The following is a 20,930-nucleotide window of genomic DNA, read 5'->3' as shown; positions in this document are numbered from 1 at the left end:
CAAGTATACAAATGTTGATGAAAGTGCCAAGGTAACATTGTCCAAGATGCAATATTCTGTGAGATCTATGAACTTGAGGCATATGTACCTATTTTACACACAATTTAGATCTGGGACAAGTTTTGGTCAGTGCTGTGTGAGCAGATATTATGCTAGCAGAGGTCTTAAGTGGGCTTAAGTGGGCTCACCTCTTGTGTTTCAACAGCCAAAGTGAGAAGAGTGTGCCCTGGAATTAGGTGCCCCACATTCAGGCCCTGGAATCAGATGTGTGGGACAGACCTCAAATGGATCCAACCATGGAGAAAAACCAGCTATCTGGAGGTCTAAAACAGAGTCACTACAGCTAATCCAGATTAAAAACAAAACAAAACCAAAATTCTTACTGATGTTGTCAAGTTTTAGGATGATTTGTTCACATTATTACAGCATAAGAGGACTAACACAATATCTTCCAAGTTACTTTTTTTTAAAGATTTTATTTATTCATGAGAGACACACAGAGAGAGGCAGAGACACAGGCAGAGGGAGAAGCAAGCTCCCTGGGGGGAGCTCGATGTGGGACTCAATCCTAGGACCTGGGATCACGCCTTGAACCAAAGGCAGACACTCAGGCAGTGAGCCACCCAAGCATCCCTATCTTTCATGTTACTGATAGATGCCTGTCACTACGCCTATATATGAGGCAACTGTGTACTCAGAAATTTTGAGAATTCTTGAATTCTTGGCACCTCTCCAACACATTTCACATGGCTAAAGTTTCCCCAAACAAGTTTGGTAATGTGCATAAAGACATCTCCCTAAACTTTTATCAAATTCAAAGCAGAGTTCTTTCTATTTATTTTCTGCTTGTATGTAGTTAAAATGCATTTTATGAATACAAAAGGATGAAAAATTGTACAGAAACATCTTTGGATAGCTGCTATTCATAGGGGAAAATTACAATAAAAATGGGCATTTCGTTGAATGTAGGATGCCTCTAGTGTCTCTAAATGCCAAGCAAACAAAGGCACTTAATAAGTACAGAATCTTGCTCTCTTCCTTTGAGAGGAAGAACAAGCTGTTCTAAAGTGGCAGAGGGATGCTCTTAGCAGCTATTTGCAACACTCTGTGAGCTTGATTATTATGTTGCTATGAAGCAGCCTATTATCCAAATGTAACTAACTACAGAACCTTGAAAAGCAGAAAGAAAAAAAAAAGAGAAAGAGTCAGAGAACTCATTTCATTCATTGGTTCATTCCCCAAATATTCACTGACCAGGTTGACCCATGTGTATAATACCATGCTGAGAACTGCACAGAACGCAGAGATGTATCCTCACTCTCAGAGAGCTTCAATACCAGCAGGGATGATAAGATGTAGATGCCTTATGGCAGTTCCAGATGTGTCCTATTAAGCTGTTTGCAAGTTCAGAGGAGAGAAGGGATCCATATCTTGCTTGGATTCTCAGTGAAGCTTTCTCAGAGAAGGAGACATAAGGGCAGTGACCAGAAAAATTTTTGACATTATAATATGCACTGGAAGGGAGCAAAGATGTAGAGATAATTAGATCCATAGATTAAAAACCAGTCTGGAAAGTGAAATTAAAGCCAAATTATGCAAAGTTTTAAATGTCATTCTTAAATGTTTGGGCTTTATTGTGTTGGCAATAGGTGTTATGGAAGGTTTCGAATAGGGCAATGGCATGATCCTTGAACCTTGGGACGTGTAATAAATGAAGGAGAGCCTGAATGTAGGAAGACATACTATTCTCTGAAGCAATCATCATAATCCACATGTAAAACAATAAATGGTAGAGTAATGGAACACAAATAGAAGAGAGAAGTACGAGAGAGACTCCATAAAGGAAAAACTGCCAAGGCTTGATCATTGATTGGATACATTCATTTTTTCATTTAACAAGTATTATAACTAGTGCTACAGTTAAGCATGTAGTAACTGTGGTAGTTGCTGGAGATGCAAGAGTAAGTAAAACAGATGTGATTTCTTCCTCATGGACCATATGGTAAGTGTCTATCTTAAAATGACTATGAAATGTGGTGAAGGCTATGAATGACAGGTACATGGTGTTATGAGAGCTTAGGGTAAGAGGATTTGATGAGTTGAGTAGGTAAGGGAATACTTCCTTGACAATGTGACAGGTGAACTGAGAAGGATGAGGAGACCTTAACCAGGTGCAGAGTAAAGGGGATATTCCATGTAGAGGAGAAACTACGGACAGTGAACCACTGAAATATGTAGGTCTGAAAGAAGTCCACTGTGGGCTGGACTCCTGAAAAATGAAAGGGAGAAGGGTGCAAGACAAGTGTTCAGAGATTACGCCCCCATCATGCCCAGGAGATGCACTATCCTGCAGACCAGGTAACTCAAAGTGCCAGCAGACAGTGAGATAAGGAGCTTGTTCTAGGATGTAACTCAACACACTGCTACTTTTATCAAGAAAATCTTGCCTGCTGAACTAAACAGGATGTTTTATGCATTTACACTCTGCAGCAAGTTCCTTATCTTATAGAACAGTAACAGTTCTCAACCAGCAGCCAGTTCGTGACTCCACAATGAGTAGCAATATTTTAGACCATTGTGAGGAGGACTGCCTTTATCCTAAGAGCAATGGGAAGTCTTGAAAGGATTTAAAGAAAAAGTGGTGGTGGCTGCACTAATGTTGAAGCATGGATCGAAAAGCAGCCAGTTTGTGGAAAGAAGATGAAGAAGTCTGCATCTAAAAACTTATTTTCCTAGTGAAATACGAGGTATCCTCTTCAGGTCAGAGACACAGTGTCTAGTGGTAACATGAAAAGAGTAGAGGAAGTTTGGAAGAGCCATTGTGAATAGCTGTAAATAAAGAAGTGGAAAAAAGAAATGGGAACTACAAGGCACTTAAAATAAGACAGGCTATGTTGTTGACCAGGTTGACATTGGTCTGTGACTGGATCCAACAAACTTGTTGTTCTGAAAGCAGGTCCAGAGAGGATCAGTGTTAGAGATGAGCAGATGGCAGTGGCATTAGGCTCTGTGGGAAGGTAAGTTGGGTTGGAAGTCTGGGTATAATTGTTGTCTGGATGGATTAGGAGTGAAGTATAGTGAGTAAGAGGTAAAACGATCCCACTTAACCAGTGGATAGTGTCAAATACCAAACTCCACATATAGAATAAAACAAAGCAGAGTTTATTGCAAGGCTTTTGACCTCCAACCTGGGAAACTCAAAGTTCTGGGAGCAACCGATTCTGAGTTGCTCACAGGCTAAGGGATATATATATATATATATATTTTTTTTTTTTTGGAATGCAGACGCTATTTGTTTTTTCCAGCTGATTGCTTGCCTAGTGGTCTTCTATCTTATGTGGATCAGGGTAGCTGAGTCAAGGAACAAGTCCAAGGAAGATATGATCAGAGGTGGCATTTGAGGATTGCCTGGTGTCCTCTGCTTATTTTTGAGCAGAGCTGTACATTCCTGTAACTTAGGTTTCCTTTACGTGTGGCAATTGACCATCTTCATTTTGTCCCTGACATAAGCGACTCTATTTTAGTTTGGTTCTACAGTGGAAGAGGAAGGCTGTACACATGACACCTACGACCTGATCAAAGGATGATCACTGTTTTAGAAACTGGATACAAATAAAGGTTCTGAGGCCAAAGATCTGACTTCTACTTACTTAGTGGCTATACAATTGTATATTCCCTGTGGAGTTAGGAAAATTAAAATATTTCATACTTTTATTATTATTTTTAAAGATTTTATTTATTTATTCATGAGAGACACAGGCAGAGGGAGAAGCAGGCTCCATGCAGGGAGCCCACGTGGGGCTCGATCCCGGGTCTCCAGGATCCGGCCCTGGGCTGACCGCGGCGCTATACCGCTGAGCCACCCGGGCTGCCCTATTTCATACTTTTAAAGATCGTATGTATTTATTTGAAAGAGAGAGTGAATGACCAGGGAGACAGGCAGAGGGAGAGTGACAAACAGACTCCCTGCTGAGCAGGGAGCCCGACCACCCGGCTCCATGTGGGGCTGGATCCCAGGACCCTGAGATCATGACCTGAGCCCAAGTCGTACATTCAACTTGACTGAGCCCCCCAAATTATTTTAAACAGTGCTTAAAATAATGCTTAATAGGGGTGCTTGGGTGGCTCAGTCGTTTAAGCGTGTCTGTTCAGCTCAGGTCATGATCACGGGGTCCTGGGATCGAGACTTGCGGGGGGGGGGGGGAATCCCTGCTCAGCGGGGCGTCTGTTTCTCCCTCTGCCCCTCCCCCCACTCGTCTGTCCGTCTGTCTCTCGCTCTCACAAAAATCTTTAAGAGTTACCCGTCATTGTGAAAACAAAACAAAGCGGTTACTAGCGATCAACAATTATGTCCTGAATTCATGGAACTCTTCACAACAGGCCAACAACCGGGTGAGGGAAGCAGAACCAACAGAAGCGAAGGGTGATCTGTAGCAATTACCATTCCCGGACGGCGGCGGACACCCACTCTAGGCGTTCGCCCATCCCACATCCAACGTCCTCTCCCGGGCGGGGCAAGCGCAGACCCTCGTCAGAAGCGTAGACCACTTTTCAAACGCGCTGCTCCGTTCACTTCTCCCTGTGATTCGACCAGGAAACCCTCTCCGCAGTCCCCCAGTCGCGAGAGCCGCCGACCTTCCGCACCTCCCTCGCCTCGAAGGTCCCGCCTCTCGTCGTGCCGCGCCTTCCTCGCGAGAGGCGGGGCCTGCGTGCTGACGCACGGCGGGCGCGCTGACGCCCCGGCGCACCGCCCCCGCAGGCCCCGCCCCCGCCCCTCCCCGCGGCGTGAACCGCAGCCCCGCGCCGCGGAAGGCGGTGAGGCGGGCGCCAACGGCCGGCGCCGTGCGGCGGGGGGCGGCGCGCGAGCGCGGCGTCGAGGGGCCGGGCCTCGCCGGGGCCGGGACCCTGCGTGTGCGGTCCGAGCCGCCGCTCCTGCGCAGCGCAGCCGCCGGCCGTAGGCGACCGGGCGGTCCGCGGCGCCAGCGGGCATTGTGTGCGCCGCCGGCGTGGCCCGAGGCCGCCCGCTGGCCATGATCGACTCGGCGAAGCTGCGCCGCGACGGCGCGGCCGACTTCTTCTCGCACTACGAGTACCTGTGCGCGCTGCAGGACTCGGTGCCCCCGCCCGCGGTGCGCGCCTGCCTGCGGGAGGGCGTGCTGGACTTCAACGCCGACCGCCTGCGCGGCGTGGACTGGGCGCCGCTGCTGAGCGCGCTCAGGATTAATAAGGATCTGCCCCTGGTCTCCATCAAGAGCTGCTTCCAGCCGTGGCTTGGCGAAACAGGTTCGTGGCTCCCGCTCCCAGCCGCCCTCGAGTGGGTGTGGCGCGGCGGGGCGTGAGACGGTGATGAGAACCCGCCAGCTCGGCGGCCCGCAGCTAACGGGGCGCGCGCGCTGTGCCTGGCGATGCGAGGATGCACCCGCTCGGTACTCGCAGAGAGCACCTAGAGCAGCTGGGGACATCATTAAGCATTGGACACATATTACCTGGTTTTCCCAAGAACGATTTAGGCTGACAGAACGGACTCACCCGGCCTTTTGCTTCGTTTCGTTCTGAGTCATATACGGCGCTGCTTTATTTTTTTAGTGACATCATACAGTGTGGATGGAGCACAGACGTGAAGGGAGCCCAGGGTTTGAATTCCAAGACTTCTACCCTGTGTGGCCTGAGCAGGCTATTTTTGCACTACAGTCCCCACACTTGGAAAGGGGCATTAAAAACCACTCTTTCCATGGGTTCATAGAATTAAGTAGGCAGTTTAATAAGAGTGCGCTTACTGTGCTGAGCCCTGAGTACATGTGTAGAATTCTTGAATCACTATATGGTACACCTGAAACTACTATGCCATTGTATGGTAGCTGCACTGGAATTTTAATAAATAAGTGTGTAATTTTTACACACACAGCCAAAAAAGAATTAAGCAGATTGTTTGTATGTAAAGTTTCCAGGCACTCAGATGAGCTCAGCCAGCACCAAGCACTGCTGGAGACAAGGCTTCTCTGCCCTAGAGGATCTCCACTTCTACTGGGGGAGGCAGCAAGTAAACACAAGCACAGTAGTCAGTGCTCTGGAAGTGACCTCTGGTGCTGCAAAACCCGGGACAGTAGAAGGGAGTGTTCAGGGAAGGCTTCTTGGAGGAGGTGCCTCCTCTCTGAGGAGGACGTGTGGAAGCTTCTCCAATGGCAGGAGGAAATTGCTTGTGCAAAAGTTGGAGAAATACAAGAAAAGATGGCAAAACAAAACCACAGGACTAGAACTTAGAGTTTGAAAAAGGGAGGGCTGAGACTGGAAACCTGGTGGGGACCACCCAGGGAGGGGCCGTGGTTGTCCTATCATGGTTGGTTGGATGTTTATCCCAAAGGCTGTGGGAGACACTCCAGGACCGAGAGATGGACTTTGGTTTAGAAGCTTGCTCTGCCCTCCATATGGAAGGCAGTTGATGGGGAGGAGGGTGAATTGTAATCTGAGAACCCCAAATACGTATAGAAAAGGAGGACTGGATTTCAGAGATGAAAGAGATGGGATGGATGGGGCCTAGTGACCCATTAGAAGAGGAGGGCAGCAAGCTTGGGTAACAATTTATAGCAGCACCTTTCTGTGAGACAGAGCACAGTAAAAGGGGATTGGGGTTGGGGAGAGGATCTCACTTCATCCTTAATGCTTTAAGAGGGCCATGAGGGGCATGCAGTGTATCTGCTAGACATCTCTAGGCTGCAGGTGCAGATCTGGGCCTTATGGGGGAGGGTTTGAAGGTAGAGGAGAAACTGAGGGAACCTACAAAGTTCTAGAAAATCCTAAGCCTGAAAGATATTTTTTAAGATAGACTCACTTGAGTGTGTTTATAAGCTGAGACAAAGTTACAGCACACCAGGAAGATCCAGGAGAGGAAATGGATACTGATTTATTTTTTAAAAACCTGAACACTTTATGTGCCTGGCCCTTTCCTAGGTTCTGGGTTTCACGTCATCCGTTCTCTCTCTTCTGCGGAGACATTTCAATGTATCCCCTGGTGAAGAGACGTCAGATTATTCTCTACATCTCATTTAGGTATAGGAACTGTTCCATGCCTCTGTAGGGACTTGCTTAACCAAAGTAATGACATAGAAATCAGAAGCAATTACAGTTGAAAGGGACCTCAAAGTCACGATCACTGTACTTAATCTTGCCTAATATTGCACATTAAATGTAAGAAAAATGTATCACAGAGACCATTCTTTTCAGAATCCCTTCACTGAACCTCTGTTTTCTCTTGCACCTAGTGGGCCCAGGTTATAGATTTCAGCCTCCTAGGTTTGCTTCTTTATCCTCACCAGCTTCTTTCCCTACCCCCCTTTTTAAAAATTTTTTATTTATTTATTTTAGAGGGAGCTAGAGAGCACCAGTGGTGGGGTGGGGCAGACGATGAGAAAGAATCAAGCAGACTCCTGAGCCGGGAGCCCGATGTGGGGCTTGATCTCACAACCCCAAGATCATGACCTAGGCTGAAATCAAGAGTCGGGTGCTTAACTGACTGCACCCCCATAGGCGTCCCACCTCACCCGCTTCTACCTGGTGTTGCTGCCTCTGAGCTCAGTTCATCTGCCTACTGGGCTTCAGTGATCTTCTAAAATGAAAATATATGCTTAAAATAATGCTTGTAATGGCTTGTGATGGCACGAGATCAGTGTATGTTGGCTGCACAGCTTGTGTTGTGCACAGAGGATGAAATCTGAGCTGTGCTCTGCCAAGGGCCAAGGGGCTAGTTGGCCCTGAGGAAGGGGAGCTTTTTCTAATTCATCTGATTTAGGTACCTTTTTCTAACCCTCAGAAGCACCCTTACTGTGCCAGTGGTAGCCCTGGTCCTCATCATGTATGAGGTAAAAGCCATGGGCTTGCTGTCCCAGGCTGGCTTTGACCAACCCTGGCCTTTAGTCGTCCCCACCTGCAGTTTTTCCTGTGGCCAGCAGGTGTCAGGCTTGGATGTTTTTGCACTTGGGGGCTCTCTGCTGTTCATGCACCTCCCACCCAGACTATGTGGTCATTCTCTTTCTAGATTCAGCTTCAGGGTATCTTGAAGCCATCACTTAGATATAACTTTTTGCTTTTATAGGAACATGTACACATATAGTTTATATTTCTGTATCTCATGTGACTGATATTTTGAGTTTACACGTGTCCCTCCTTAAAAGAGGGCTTTAAGGACAGATGTCATTTCTGTACCTTACCACAGAGCAGATGCTCTCTAATGATGATACTATGTATTTTACAATAATTTTGCTTTAGGCTCTGATCGAAGTAAAGTTTGCAGAAGTCGCGTTCCTGCAATAAGAAACAAAGATGTGACCTTCCAGTTATGTAAAGCTCTCAAATGTTGTTTAAGTGCCTCAAGTGCTCTAAAGAACCTGGAGCTAAATGGACTAGTGCTAAGAGAGAGAGATTTAACTGTTTTGACAAAGGTAAGCCTTCTCCAATGTGTCTTGCAAACATTGGATATTTGCTTTGAGGGGAAACTAAAGCAATAAAAAATTTAACTCTTTTTCTCCCCATTAAAGGGATTGAATAAATCGACTTCTTTGGTACACCTGTCCCTTGCAAATTGTCCAATTGGAGATGGAGGTTTAGAAAGTAAGTTTCAATCTTGTTTAAGTCTCTTCCCATCAGAATGATCTCACATTTCCCTTCATGCATGTTAATTACTGTCTGTCCCTTTTCTTTTTGGATTATCCCCTATGCCTCTTCAAACTTTGGTCTCGTCTGGCTTGTACACTGAAAGTTTGTTATACTGGATAAGCTCCAAACTGGTTTTACTTAAGATCATGTTAAGCCATAAGCCACACAAATATATATTATTTTATATTTTCTGTTTTTTTGTGTTTATCTTTTTCAAGAAATAATTATGAAGAAGGGAAATAGCAAAATGTAAAGACAAAAAAGTTATCTTTAAATTGTTAAAACATCTGTATACAATCATATTTATATTGTGCACTGTATTATGTACTAAAATTGGAAATATATGCAAAATGTTTGTGGGAACATATAAAAGGCCAGCAAATTCAATTGTGCTTGTGGGGGCATATCATAGAAGTAATCACAGAGAAAAATGATTGTTCATTGGGGTCCTGAAGAGTTAGTGTGTTCACTGTGTCCAATAGTGGTCTGAGCGTGGTAAGGAAAGCTGCATGTTAATTTGAGGGAATTAAGTTTGATGTCTTCTGTCTTATATTGCTCTAGCATATAGCATAGTACCTAATAAAACTGGGTTTATAACTAGCATTTAAATGGAATAACTGAGTTTGAGTTATATCATTGGAAATGAAAATAGGAGGAGTCAAGTTTTTTTAGGTTTTCCTTATGTCTCAAAAGATACATAGTACTTTACTGGCTAGTTGGGAATAAAGTTTGCCAGGTTCACAGTATTCAGTTTTAGCATCTAAATAGAATTAAACTCTTGCTGTAAAATGCAATAGCCCTTTATTGCTGACATATTTTAGAATGCACCAATCCATCAGTTGCCTGGGAACATTGTAGGTAGTGATTTTAAGAACACAGCTATAAACCTCCAGTAGACAGACTCAAGAAAAGCAAATAAGTCAGGATTGACCAGACTGTATAGGCTTTTCATCTTATTGTATCTGTGGTTTTTTTTTTTTTTTCCTTTTAGTTATTTGTCAAGGTATAAAGAACTCTATCACTCTTAAGACAGTAAACTTCACGGGGTGTAATCTGACATGGCAGGGAGCAGATCACATGGCCAAGATCTTAAAGGTGATTTTATGTTTAAACTTTCATGAAAACATTATGTGATTGAAGCACATGAATATTCTGATACGAGATGGCAGATCTTTTTTTTGTCTTTTGATACATGTGATTGTAGTTTTAGTTTTGTTGAAAGAATATGACCAGTTTTTCGTTTGGGGTTCTACCATTTAGGAAGGGTAGTCCATTTAATCCTAGGAATAAGAGACTTAATGTATAATACATTATAAATAGTACTTTCATGTATTTTTAGTTCTTGAAAACAGCCCATCACCTGATGTTTCTAAATAATTTCTTTAAAACATAGCCATGCCCATTTGCTTACATAGTGGCTGTGGCTGTGTTCCTCCTAGACCAATGGAGTTATAAGGTTGCAACAGAAACCTTCCAGTCCACAAAACTGGAAAATTTACCTTTGAGCCTGTATAGAACAAGCCCATTGACCCCAGATATAGAAAGTCGAGAGCATGGATTCTGAAGCCAAATAGCCTAGTATCAAATTCCAGCTCTCGGATTTCCTAGCTTGTGACTGTAGACACATGACTTAGCCTCTGTGCTTTATTATAAGGATTAAATGAACTAGTTTCTATAAAATAATGCCTGGCACATAATAAGCACCGTGTAAGCCTTTTGCTGTGATTTCCACTTGTTGCTTTTATAAGTTATTGTTAATAGAAAAATGGCATCAATGCTTTTCCATTTCCATCCAGGCTTTCCCCCAAAGCTTTTCCAAAGCTTTTTCCAGCTTTTGGCATAGAAGCTTTGAGTCTTTTGTTGTTTGAGCATGTAATAAGATTTCTTTCTTTTAAAGTCAGTATTCCCTGTTAAAATATAGAGAACTGGGTATGTCTTTATGACTCTGTCTGTGGTTAAAAATCAAACCATCAATTTCTTGAGGCATGTCAAACTGGCTTTGTCTATTGCCAGCCTCTAAAGTTGGTGGCATACTCTAAAGTAGTGAGATCCATTAAGTTAGAGGAAGAAAATATTAGAACTTCTATATTTATTTTTGCATTGTTTAAAAAGTACTTGTGTAGTTTATACTGTACATGAAGTATATGTACAGAACTATATATATATAATTTACCAGTAAATAAGATACATGTTACAGAAAGTTCACTTGCAGGATATCCCATCAAGTGTTTGGAAACCACTGGAGGACAGAATGATAGAACTTAGAGCCTCAGCAATAACAGAATTTAGAACCACTTCCCTGACATGGCAGATATGGAAAATGAAGTTTCTAGAATGTAATTGGTTATCAGAGTTTATGTAACTGATCAGCCACAGGTCTCCCAGTGGCTAGAATCTAATCACTGGCATACTAGAACCCAGGTCACTGGACTCCTGAGCTAGAATCAACTGTTAAATCGGGTTATATACTTGGTATGTGTCTGTAAATCTCCGGCGTAAGCCATCCTCAGTGGTCATACCCTGCTTCCTTATCTAAACGTCTTAATTTCATCCTGTTAAATCATTGAAGTATCAGACCATGAGAAGGCACGAAGAAATCTGGGCTGAGAGTCTTCGTTACAGGAGACCTGATCTGGACTGTATGGCTGGTTTGAGGCGCATTACTTTGAATTGCAACACACTCATTGGTGACCTTGGTGCAAGTGCTTTTGCAGAATCTCTCAGTGAGGATTTATGGCTTAGAGGTAAATTCTAAAATGGAAAATATGAATTTTTAAATGTCCAGTATGTGTAGCTTTTGCCTTGATACCATTGTCATAGGATTTTTTTTTAAAGCCTTATTTTGTCTAAGACCATTTATTGTGCTTTTAAGCTTCTCTAGGAGTTGCACATATTCTTTCTAGAAAATACAGAGTAACAAGAAAATAAAATTACCCATAATCTTAATACCCAGACGTAATCACTGTTCATTTTGTTGTACTTCTATTTGTTTTTCTATTAATATGTTCGTACACTTCAGAGACTAAGTGGACTCACAGTACATTTAAAATTTCATGCTCTTTTCTTACTTAATCATGTATCCTGTGGTTCTCCATTATATTGACGTGGAGCAGTTTAATCATTCTTTGCAATTAGGTTTACACAGTTTGTATTTTTCCTATTGGGAACAATTATGTAGTGAACACATTATACATATATCTGTGACCATTGGTACTAGTTCTATAGATTAAGTTACTAAAAGTGGAAGGACTTTATAATGTGATGTATTTTTAAGACTTTTGTTGCATGTTGCCAAATTACCATTCAGGAATCCTGTGCCAATTTATGATCCACCTTAACAGTCTGTGAGGCCTCTCCCCTCACAAAGGCTGACTTGTGTCACTTTTAAAAACTGTAAAACTACAAAAGTGAGTAGCCCTCCTTTTTTTTTTTTAAATTTATTTATTCATGAGAGAGAGAGAGAGAGAGGCAGAGACACAGGCAGGGGGGGAAACAGGCTCTAATGCAGGGATCCTGATGTGGGACTCGATTCCGGGACCCCAGAATCACGCCCTGGGCCAAAGGCAGGTGCTAAACCACTGAGCCACCCAGGGATCCCCAGCCCTCCTTTTTTTAATGCAAGTGGGATTACTCCAAATTTTATAGCTTTTTTTCATTTAATAGAGTATGAGCATCTTATTTTAATAATAGGAGCGTCTTGATAAGTCAGTGCATTTACATCTGCCACATCATTTTTAGTGACTGCCCCATTATATGAATATGCCATAGGACACTCAGCTTATTCATTCTTGCTAGATATAGGAGCTGTTTGCAGTTTTTCACTGCTAAAAATAGTACTCTGATAACACATTCTTGCCTACATCTCTTTATTTTCTTGGGTTAAATTCATAGAAAGTTGTTGGGAACAATCTCATGAGTGGTAAGAATTTGTAAGGATCACATCACATTGTTTCCATATATCTGGCTTATTTCTCTGTGTCTTGGGGTTTTAAAAGACCCCAGTAACTTTAATATAATGGTTTACACAACACTTTTTAAAAAGGGCTTATGTGAGTCAACACTTATGTGATATTTTTTATACCTGTGCTTTTATGATAATCCCTTTGGTTTAAATAAATAGGTGCTTCAACCTCAGAACTACTAGTGTTGATGATCATTTCTTCTGTTCTTAAACCTTTTAAGGAGAGTGTTCTTAACTATCCTTCTTTCATGAAAAGTTCTTAGCGTATGTTCCCTATTCACACATTCTTTGGATTTGTTATTATATACATCCTCTTAGACTTCTTTCTTTATCTTTTTCCTTCTAAAACTAGCAATTATTACATATCTGCTATTTTGCTTTTTTTTTTTTTTAACTTTATTTTGCTAGTTTTAAGAGTGATTTGGAACTCAAGATCATATCAAAAGAATGCAGCATGGTTTCTGAGCTCCACCTAGGTTTTGGATATAAGCTTTACACTGCTACTAGTATCCTTGCTGATGATGAACTGAGCTTCATTTTATGATTTTTTTCACTCATAAACCATGTAGTTACTCTTCAACATATTGTAAAATATGCTGGGTGACTTATGAGTACTAATAACAGGATAATCATGGCACATCCAAGAATTTCTTATTGGATTTTGTGTTATGGATGTATGTATACTTTTCTGTTTTTATTTTTTCAATACCCAAGATTAAAAACCTACCATGACTTCTTGTACGGAAACCTCACACGCATGAATACCTGAAAATTGTCTGTATGTTAAATCTGTGTAGAGGTGGCAAGTGACCTTTTGTCTTTCATTGAAAGCACTTGACCTGCAGCAGTGTGGCCTCACCAATGAAGGAGCAAAGGCTTTACTAAGGACCCTTGAAACCAATAGAACGCTGGTCATTCTGGATATAAGAAAAAACCCACTCGTTGGTATGTCACACCTTTTTTAAATTGATTAACAAATAGCAAAACAAAGAATTTGTTCATGTGTTGATGGTTTCTAAAACCTAATGTGTTTGCTTTCCTAATATTATACTTTCCTAATCTTGTACTTCTCTTGTGTTTTTAGCAGATAATTTACTAATGAAAATGAGTTATATTTGTAAATTGCTCTTGGTTGCCACTCTGACTGGACAAGGTGAACCTAGATAATGAGCTAGCTTCCCCCAAGAGAATAATTTCCTTCCCTGGAACCTTGGCATTCCTGGAAAGAGCATTTCATTCATTTCTCAGTTTAGCAAGTAATTTTTGAATCCTTTCTGTGTTCCAGACACAGGCTTTAGGCACTGGGAATGTAGCAGTGAATCGGATAGACAAAAAGCCTTACCTTGGTGGAGCTTGCATTCTAGTGGAGGAGTTCAGGTAGAAATGAGGGAGCAATGTAATTTTAGAAAGCAGAAAGTATGAAAACACCATAAAATAAAGACCCTGAGGGGGCCAGTAGGGCTCTATTAGATTATGTCAGGGTACAGCTTCACCGGAGAAATGACTTTTGAGGGGAAAGCTGAATGAAGAGAGTGGCAGGCCATGGGAGACCTGGAGGAAGCACTTTCTGGGACCAGGAGGCCATGCATACGCAGGCACATAGGTGACAGGGTGGATGGAGTGTTTAAGGAAAAGCACGGAGGCCACCATGGCCAGAGCACTGAGAGGGGGAGAGCATGACATGAAGTGAGGTCATGGAAGGTTGGAACTGGTGAAGTGGTTGAATTCAGGTTGCGTTTTGAGGGTGTAGCTAATAAGCCTTGCAGATAGATCAGGTGTGGGGTATGAAGGAAATAGTAATAAAGAAGTCCTGGATGAGAAGGCATACAGTGGGTTGGTACCACTCACTGTGAAAAGGGAGGCTAAGAAGAGGAGCGGCTTTGAGAGAATGTCAGGACTTTGGTTTGATGGTTAGGTGCCCCTTAGGTATTTAAGCATCTGGACAGTGCCCAGACTCTCTGTTTTCTATCCAAAGATATCCAAAGCCACATTAGACCCAAAGTATTTAGATTTGATCTTTGCTGCTGCCAAAAGAGTAGTCATTGTGGGCAATATGGGAGGGGGCATGGTTTCATCTTAGGTTTTTGAGCAAGAAATTAGAATACTCAAAAGAGGGAAATAGATATATAATTACATAATGTGAGGTTTATATTTAATTTTATGTAAAAGCATCAATTAGTTGGTGTTTATTTTAAATGGGAATAGCCAATTGTTGGGAAGCAATTACTATAATTTCAATTTACTTTACTTTAGATCATTCTGTGATGAAAGCAGTTATCAAAAAAGTTCTCCAGAATGGAAGGAGTGCCAAGTCAGAGGTAACATGTTGTAGTTCTCTAGGAAGAATTCTTCTTTAATTGGGTGTTTTTCTTTTTTTTTTTTTTTCCCTAATAAAATAAAACTATCAAGGCTCTTTTCTGTCATCTTAAATCAATTCAACACAAATGGCTTTTCTCAAAATTCTGTAATTTCCAATTGAGATCAAATCCTTATAAACTACCTGTAACTGAAATGATTATTTATTATTTCTCTTCCAGTACCAGTGGATAACCTCTCCATCAGTAAAGGAACCATTCAAAAATGCTAGACAGAAAAAGAGAACTATAATTTTGGGAAGTGGTCGGAAAGGGAAGGCTACTATTCGAATTGGTAACTCTTTCTCTCCTGGCTTTTTAACACCACTAGAATTTATGCCCCACGTGTACTCCAAAGTGCTAAAATTGGAAACTCTTCCCATTATATGATACTGATGGTGACAACCAATATTAATCACATGCATATCGGAAGGACTGTAAATGTTCTGATACAGATTTTGAGAATTTGTAGAATGTAGAAACAATTTAAAAAAGAGATGCTAATATTTCCTTTTTTTTTAAATTAACCAACTCTGTTTTCATAAAAAGTTTGTTATTTTGAATGTATTTCTTGGCTAAGATTTTCATTTTTTCTTCCTGCATCTATTAACATAGACAGCATAGGCACACAGGTGACAGGATGGAATATTGACATAATTTAACACAGCTGGAATATAATTTGCCATTTTTCTTCTTTTACTTCATTTTAAATTAAAATTCTATATGATTCATACTTTTTAATGTATTCACAAGGTTTTATTGAGCTGATCAGTCCATTTTTTAAATTGGTAAGAAATTTGGGGCACCTGGCTGGCTCAGTTGGTAGAACATGCAATTCTCAATCTCAGGGTGATGAGTTCGAGCTCACATTGGGTGTGGGGCCCACTTTAAATAGATAGATAGATAGATTGATAGATAGATAGATAGATAGATAGATAGATAGATAGATAAAAATTCAAAATAACCTAAATATTCTGTAATTTTTTTAATGGTATTGTAGACATTTTCATAAATACAATTTCTTATTTTACTATTAAAAGATAATGTTTTTGATTCTCCATTAACTTGTTTGGTCAACAAAATATTAAATATAAGTTGGGAGTATTTATTAAATCAAAAGCTTAACAATTTTTTCTACCAATTTTTATTTTAGAACTGATATTTTAGTAGTCAAATAGTATATACAAAGAGGTTGAGATTTGTTGATGTCACGCTAATTTTATATTATTGTTAAAAGTTTACACCATGTGTGAAATGTTCTTAGAACTCAGTTGGTATTTTGATAAAATATTAGGAATAGAAATATATATGTGTAGGTAAAATACACATTTATTATATTATGTTTTCTGTAATTTTAGTACCTGGTAGTATATAATAAGACTTCATGGAATGAGAATAAAGAAAATATTCTTCTTAGTATGATTAAACAAAGTGGAAATGTGACTGAAGTTAATATAAGCTCACTGAGCTATTTTAAGAGTAATTTTATTTCTTGGGCTTTTTTTTGTATTTGCCTCAGTTATATGGAGACATAGAGGTAAGCCAAATCAGAGTCTGGCTATATAGTTAGATCCAGGTGAGTATAGGGGTTAAATAATTGTGTGAGTTGTGTCCCATTCATATGGTAATCATGTGGGCAGAAAGAAGACAGGAACTTTAATGGGAATTTTATCTCCTAATAAGTGTGAACTCTTTTGGATTTAATTACAGATGGCATTAGCATTATTTTATTGAAAGTAAAGGGAAAGGTATACACATATAAACGCATGTATAAGAACATTTTTTCCTTGAGATTATATTAAAAAACAAAAATAGCACAAGATAAATGAAGCTTCAATGTATTTTAAGAGGTGTACAGATTTATCCAGAGAAACACACAGGGTCATGTGGTGATTATCAATAAGCTACACTATATGAAGTACTGGCCCTCTATGACCCCATATGTGCTTTATATCTCATGCTATCCTAGTGCTGCTAAGGTAGTATCATAAAATAGATTAGAAGAATAAATATAACAAACCTGTATTACTTCTTTTCAGTAACAGAAAAAATATTTAAATGTCAATTTCAATATTTTGACATTTTTAAATGTCAATATATGGTTTGTTTTAAGTATATTAGCATGTAAGTCTAGTTATTACTACTAAATATTTCATATAAGAATACTTAACTTTTTAGTATTGAAATGTAGGCTAAGTCTCCATATCTTGCTTTTTTATCCACTGGGTTTTGTCTTTTTGTTTTCTAAATGAAATCAAATAAGCAATGAAAGTTGACTTATAGAGGGTAACCTTCCATTTAGCAACTTTCAGTCCTGTTACTTTATTTTTATACAGAGAAATTAATCTTAAATGGAACTTTTGGTCTTGAAAATTCAGATTCTCTTTGGCGGAAATCATGGATGTTACCAGTGTTTCTCTGTCTTTGAAATTCAGAGATACCAAAGATATTCTAAGATTCAATCAACTGAGTGTTCATTCTCTGGGATATAGTTTTTATTTACTTTTGCATGTTTTGCACATCTCATATACTTATATTTTAGTTAAAATGGTGATCTATGACTATATGAGAACTTATATTTTTAAGTGTTGCTAGCCTATGTAAAAGCATTTTTACAAAATGATTCTTTTATTAATGGCTTTGCATCACTGACAGGTGCCTGTTTTATTCTTTTAAAAATGTGAACATGTGAGGATTGCGCTGTCACCATTTAGTGCATCTTGATTTTTTCCTTTAATGCTTTCACAAACATAGGAGTGACCACAAAGAAACCTGTAAGTAATGGAAGAATACACTCCCTTGGTAAAGAATATTATGCTCCTGAACCTCTCCCTCCTGGCGTGTCTGGTTACCTGCCTTGGCGCACAGCGGAACGTGCAAACAGGAGCAGGTGGAGTATATTTATTCCCTGTCTTTCGTCATTCCGACATTTTCATATTGGAGCTTCCATTTTGTGGGAGGTCTCTAGTAGTTTCTATAGCGGAAAAACAGTAACTCACACGTAGCTTCTGCCTACTGAGTCCTCGAAGGAGGAAAAACAAAAAAATAATTATAATTGGGAGTTATTTCCTTAAGTGTCACAACAAATGTAACCTTGTGGGTATCAGGAGTAGATAAAATTACCTCCACTTATACAGGTGAGAAAGGTGTCATTAGAGGTGGGTGTAATTGAGCCAGGCCCTACATGCAAGAGGAGGAACTTGGATATATAAGAAAAAGGGAAGACATTTTAGGCATGGGGAATAGTTTACTGCACAATGGATGGGGAGTATGGATTATACTTAGTCTAACTCAGCCAACTGGCTTAATTCATTTTAGTGAATCAGATTTAGGAAATCAAATGAGATTTAACAACCTTTAGCTGATTACTTACCAGGGGGTTAGCTGTGCATAGCAATTTTTATCCTAGAAGTATAAAAGTCTCTTTAAATGGTCGAACCATAATTTTAGGCCTGCTGAGTGAATTTGTTTGCTATAGATTATTTTCAAGTAACTTACTTGGTAATATTCAAGAAATTGGGGTTAATAATTGCTTAAGAAAACAAAGAATTGATTTTAAAGAAGACTTGAGGCAGGTACTATGTAAAATAACTGTCTGGTCACTCACATTGAATTGATGAATATATTCTCCATTGCAGATGATGATGTGAATTATTATTGCATAAACTCTAGTTCCCAGGCCCCAGTCTTTACATTTTAGGTTTATGACTTTGTGATTCCATATCTTCTTTTTATGACACTTACTAATCAAGACCGTTCTGATCACAAAGAGTTGTCAATTGGAGAGTGATTATCGGTCAAAGAAGTTAGATTGGATTCGAAACCATCTTGAACATAGAAAGTGAGAGTGCCCCTCAGCAGTTCAGAGTTATGACAAACTAGTCTGCTAAATCCTGTTCAATTTTCTCCATAGCATAGCCTCCCAGATCCATATTTTGAACTTACTTATATTTATACGCAATTTATATGTTTTTTTTTAAGATTTTATTTCTTGATTGATGGGAGACAGAGAGGCAGAGACATAGGCAGAGGAAGAAGCAGGCTCCCTGTGGGGAGACCACTGCGGGACTCAATCCCAGGACCCTGGGATCATGACCTGAGCCAAAGGCAGATGCTCAACCACTGAGCCACCCAGGTGTCCCCATATGTATTATTAATAGTATTGCTGTACATAATGCTAGCAAATTTTGTTAAAGCTGGTGTTAACTGGTGATGTTCACATCAAAGTATAACTTAATTTGTTGGTATTTCTTTAGGGGTTTTCCATTAATCAAAACTCGTGATGTATATAATCATATGCAGGTATGTAGTTCTTATATTTGCAATATATAGGTTAAATGGAAAAGATGGGAGGGTATTCTCTTTGTTTTTCAAACTATGCAAAGCCTTACAGGAAACATTTCCCTCTCTGAAATAAATCCATTTATAATTTGTCTGGTTGCTATCCCAATGACACTATGGGTGTGTGGGTATGACACATGCTGGGGACCTTGTGGTTTCATCTGTAAACAGGGAAGTCATTTCTCAGAGTCCATATATCCTCTGTTACCCAGTGAAATGAATTTGACTTCCATTCTGGACCCAACACATGGAGCTGTCATTCTCAGGCATGTCCTTATGTTTTCAAGAAAGGTATAAGTTCCAGATCCCAAAGGCAAAATAAAGAAGCCAGTCCCAGAGTATACATTCTCCTGTCCTACTGCCTCATGGTCTTTGAACCATCCAGTCCCATCAGAATGTCAGGTTCTCCTTCCACATTGTCCTGGGAGACTGCATAGTTGCTCTGAGTAAGGTAACATTGCTGAATTGAGAGAACAGCATCCCAGATGTGAGCCCTGCCCCCTGCATGCCCAGAAGAAGGGCCGTGTACCTCATTCTACCATTGGAATTTTCCTGTACTGTGGGATTTATTGCCCGTGGTTGAAATGATGTCTTAGTGACTTGTCTTCTGTGCAGTTGTATAATCCCAGCATTCCTCTTTTTGACCTATAGACTTTGTATGGGTTTGTGATCAGGTCAGTTTTCAAATGTTTGGAAACAGCATACTGAACTACATACATTCCAGTGACAGCGAAACTTGACAGAATTGTATGACCATTACAGTAGTTTGGTCAAGGTGGTAGCCTAAGGATGATATAATGAGGTTTTTGATGGGTTGGTTTTAGCTGTGTATTGTGTCTTATTTTTTTAATTTTCATGTTTTTTTTTCCTGCTAGATTATTCTTCTAATTCTTATCAGCCCCCTTCTGATGAATTTTCCTCCAAAAACTAAATTTTCTTCCAGACTTTTTGTGCCTGACAGTGGAAAATAAATTTCTCATCTGCAGTATAAAGTTGATCTGAGAAAAGTGTTTTCCCTGGCTCCTCACTTGGTTTATGTGAAGGATAGTTAATAAAATAATATGGATGATTCCTAATAATAATCTTAAGAGAATTCTATACAGTGACAGCAAAAATAAGTCACTGTCATTTTACTTTGTCATTGCTTGTTTTAAACTAAGCAGTGGAGGACATTTATAAATAATGACTTGATACCCCAGATCACTTTTGTTAAATGTCCTGTAATATTTGGTATCTCTTCGACAACCTTGTCTTCTTTTTCTAAGCAATCAGATTTTCCTGTTACTGTGACAGTGGAGAGTCCTTCCTCCTCAGAAATTGAAGAGGTCGACGATTCTTCTGAAAGTGTTCAAGAAGAACCTGAGAAAACCAGTTTAAAACAAGAAGCACTACAGGTACTAAGTTACCATTTTAAAGATCCAGAAATTATTTTTCAATGGTGGTAGTTATTGGGCAGAAATCTGATTATGGCACTGGATGAGCTTGCACATGGGTTCTGTCTTCTCCTCAATAATTCTTTGGCTGTCTAAGTCAAGAGTAGACATTTGAATTCTGAGAAATAAAAATCAAAACATGTCAACAGTAATATATTTTCTTTTCCTTAGGATGATAGACTATTAGATGTA

General features: G+C 40.0%; 1 protein-coding gene and 1 long non-coding RNA gene across 10 annotated transcripts in view; one reads left to right on the top strand and one right to left on the bottom strand.

Moving 5' to 3' along the window:
• LOC144318838 (uncharacterized) overlaps nt 1-4,696 on the bottom strand; it is a 107,810-nt gene extending 103,114 nt beyond the window's left edge. For all 3 annotated transcript variants that reach the window (XR_013384820.1, XR_013384823.1, XR_013384821.1), the window contains exon 1: nt 4,442-4,696. This is a non-coding gene — a long non-coding RNA (uncharacterized LOC144318838). The remainder of the gene's footprint in view (nt 1-4,441) is intronic.
• Nucleotides 4,697-4,968: 272 nt separating this feature from the next.
• Nucleotides 4,969-20,930, top strand: part of CEP78 (centrosomal protein 78) — a 33,885-nt gene continuing 17,923 nt past the window's right edge. For 2 of the 7 annotated variants that reach the window (XM_077906208.1, XM_077906189.1), the window contains exons 1-11: nt 4,980-5,283; nt 8,263-8,435; nt 8,532-8,604; nt 9,641-9,744; nt 11,219-11,393; nt 13,442-13,555; nt 14,864-14,928; nt 15,148-15,259; nt 17,719-17,854; nt 19,221-19,266; nt 20,571-20,699. In XM_077906208.1, coding sequence (XP_077762334.1) covers nt 5,031-5,283; nt 8,263-8,435; nt 8,532-8,604; nt 9,641-9,744; nt 11,219-11,393; nt 13,442-13,555; nt 14,864-14,928; nt 15,148-15,259; nt 17,719-17,854; nt 19,221-19,266; nt 20,571-20,699 — 1,380 coding nt within the window. In that variant the 5' untranslated portion in view covers nt 4,980-5,030. Of the gene's footprint in view, nt 5,284-8,262; nt 8,436-8,531; nt 8,605-9,640; nt 9,745-11,218; nt 11,394-13,441; nt 13,556-14,863; nt 14,929-15,147; nt 15,260-16,483; nt 16,502-17,718; nt 17,855-19,220; nt 19,267-20,570; nt 20,700-20,930 lie in introns of those variants that run through there. The other 5 variants (XM_077906226.1, XM_077906199.1, XM_077906178.1 and 2 more) reach the window with 5 other exon arrangements.

The sequence above is a fragment of the Canis aureus genome, chromosome 1, assembly GCF_053574225.1.
Source record: "Canis aureus isolate CA01 chromosome 1, VMU_Caureus_v.1.0, whole genome shotgun sequence".
In the NCBI taxonomy this organism is placed as follows: domain Eukaryota; kingdom Metazoa; phylum Chordata; class Mammalia; order Carnivora; family Canidae; genus Canis; species Canis aureus.
Note: the sequence above shows the minus strand (reverse complement) of the source record. Positions and strands in the feature narration are given on the sequence as shown.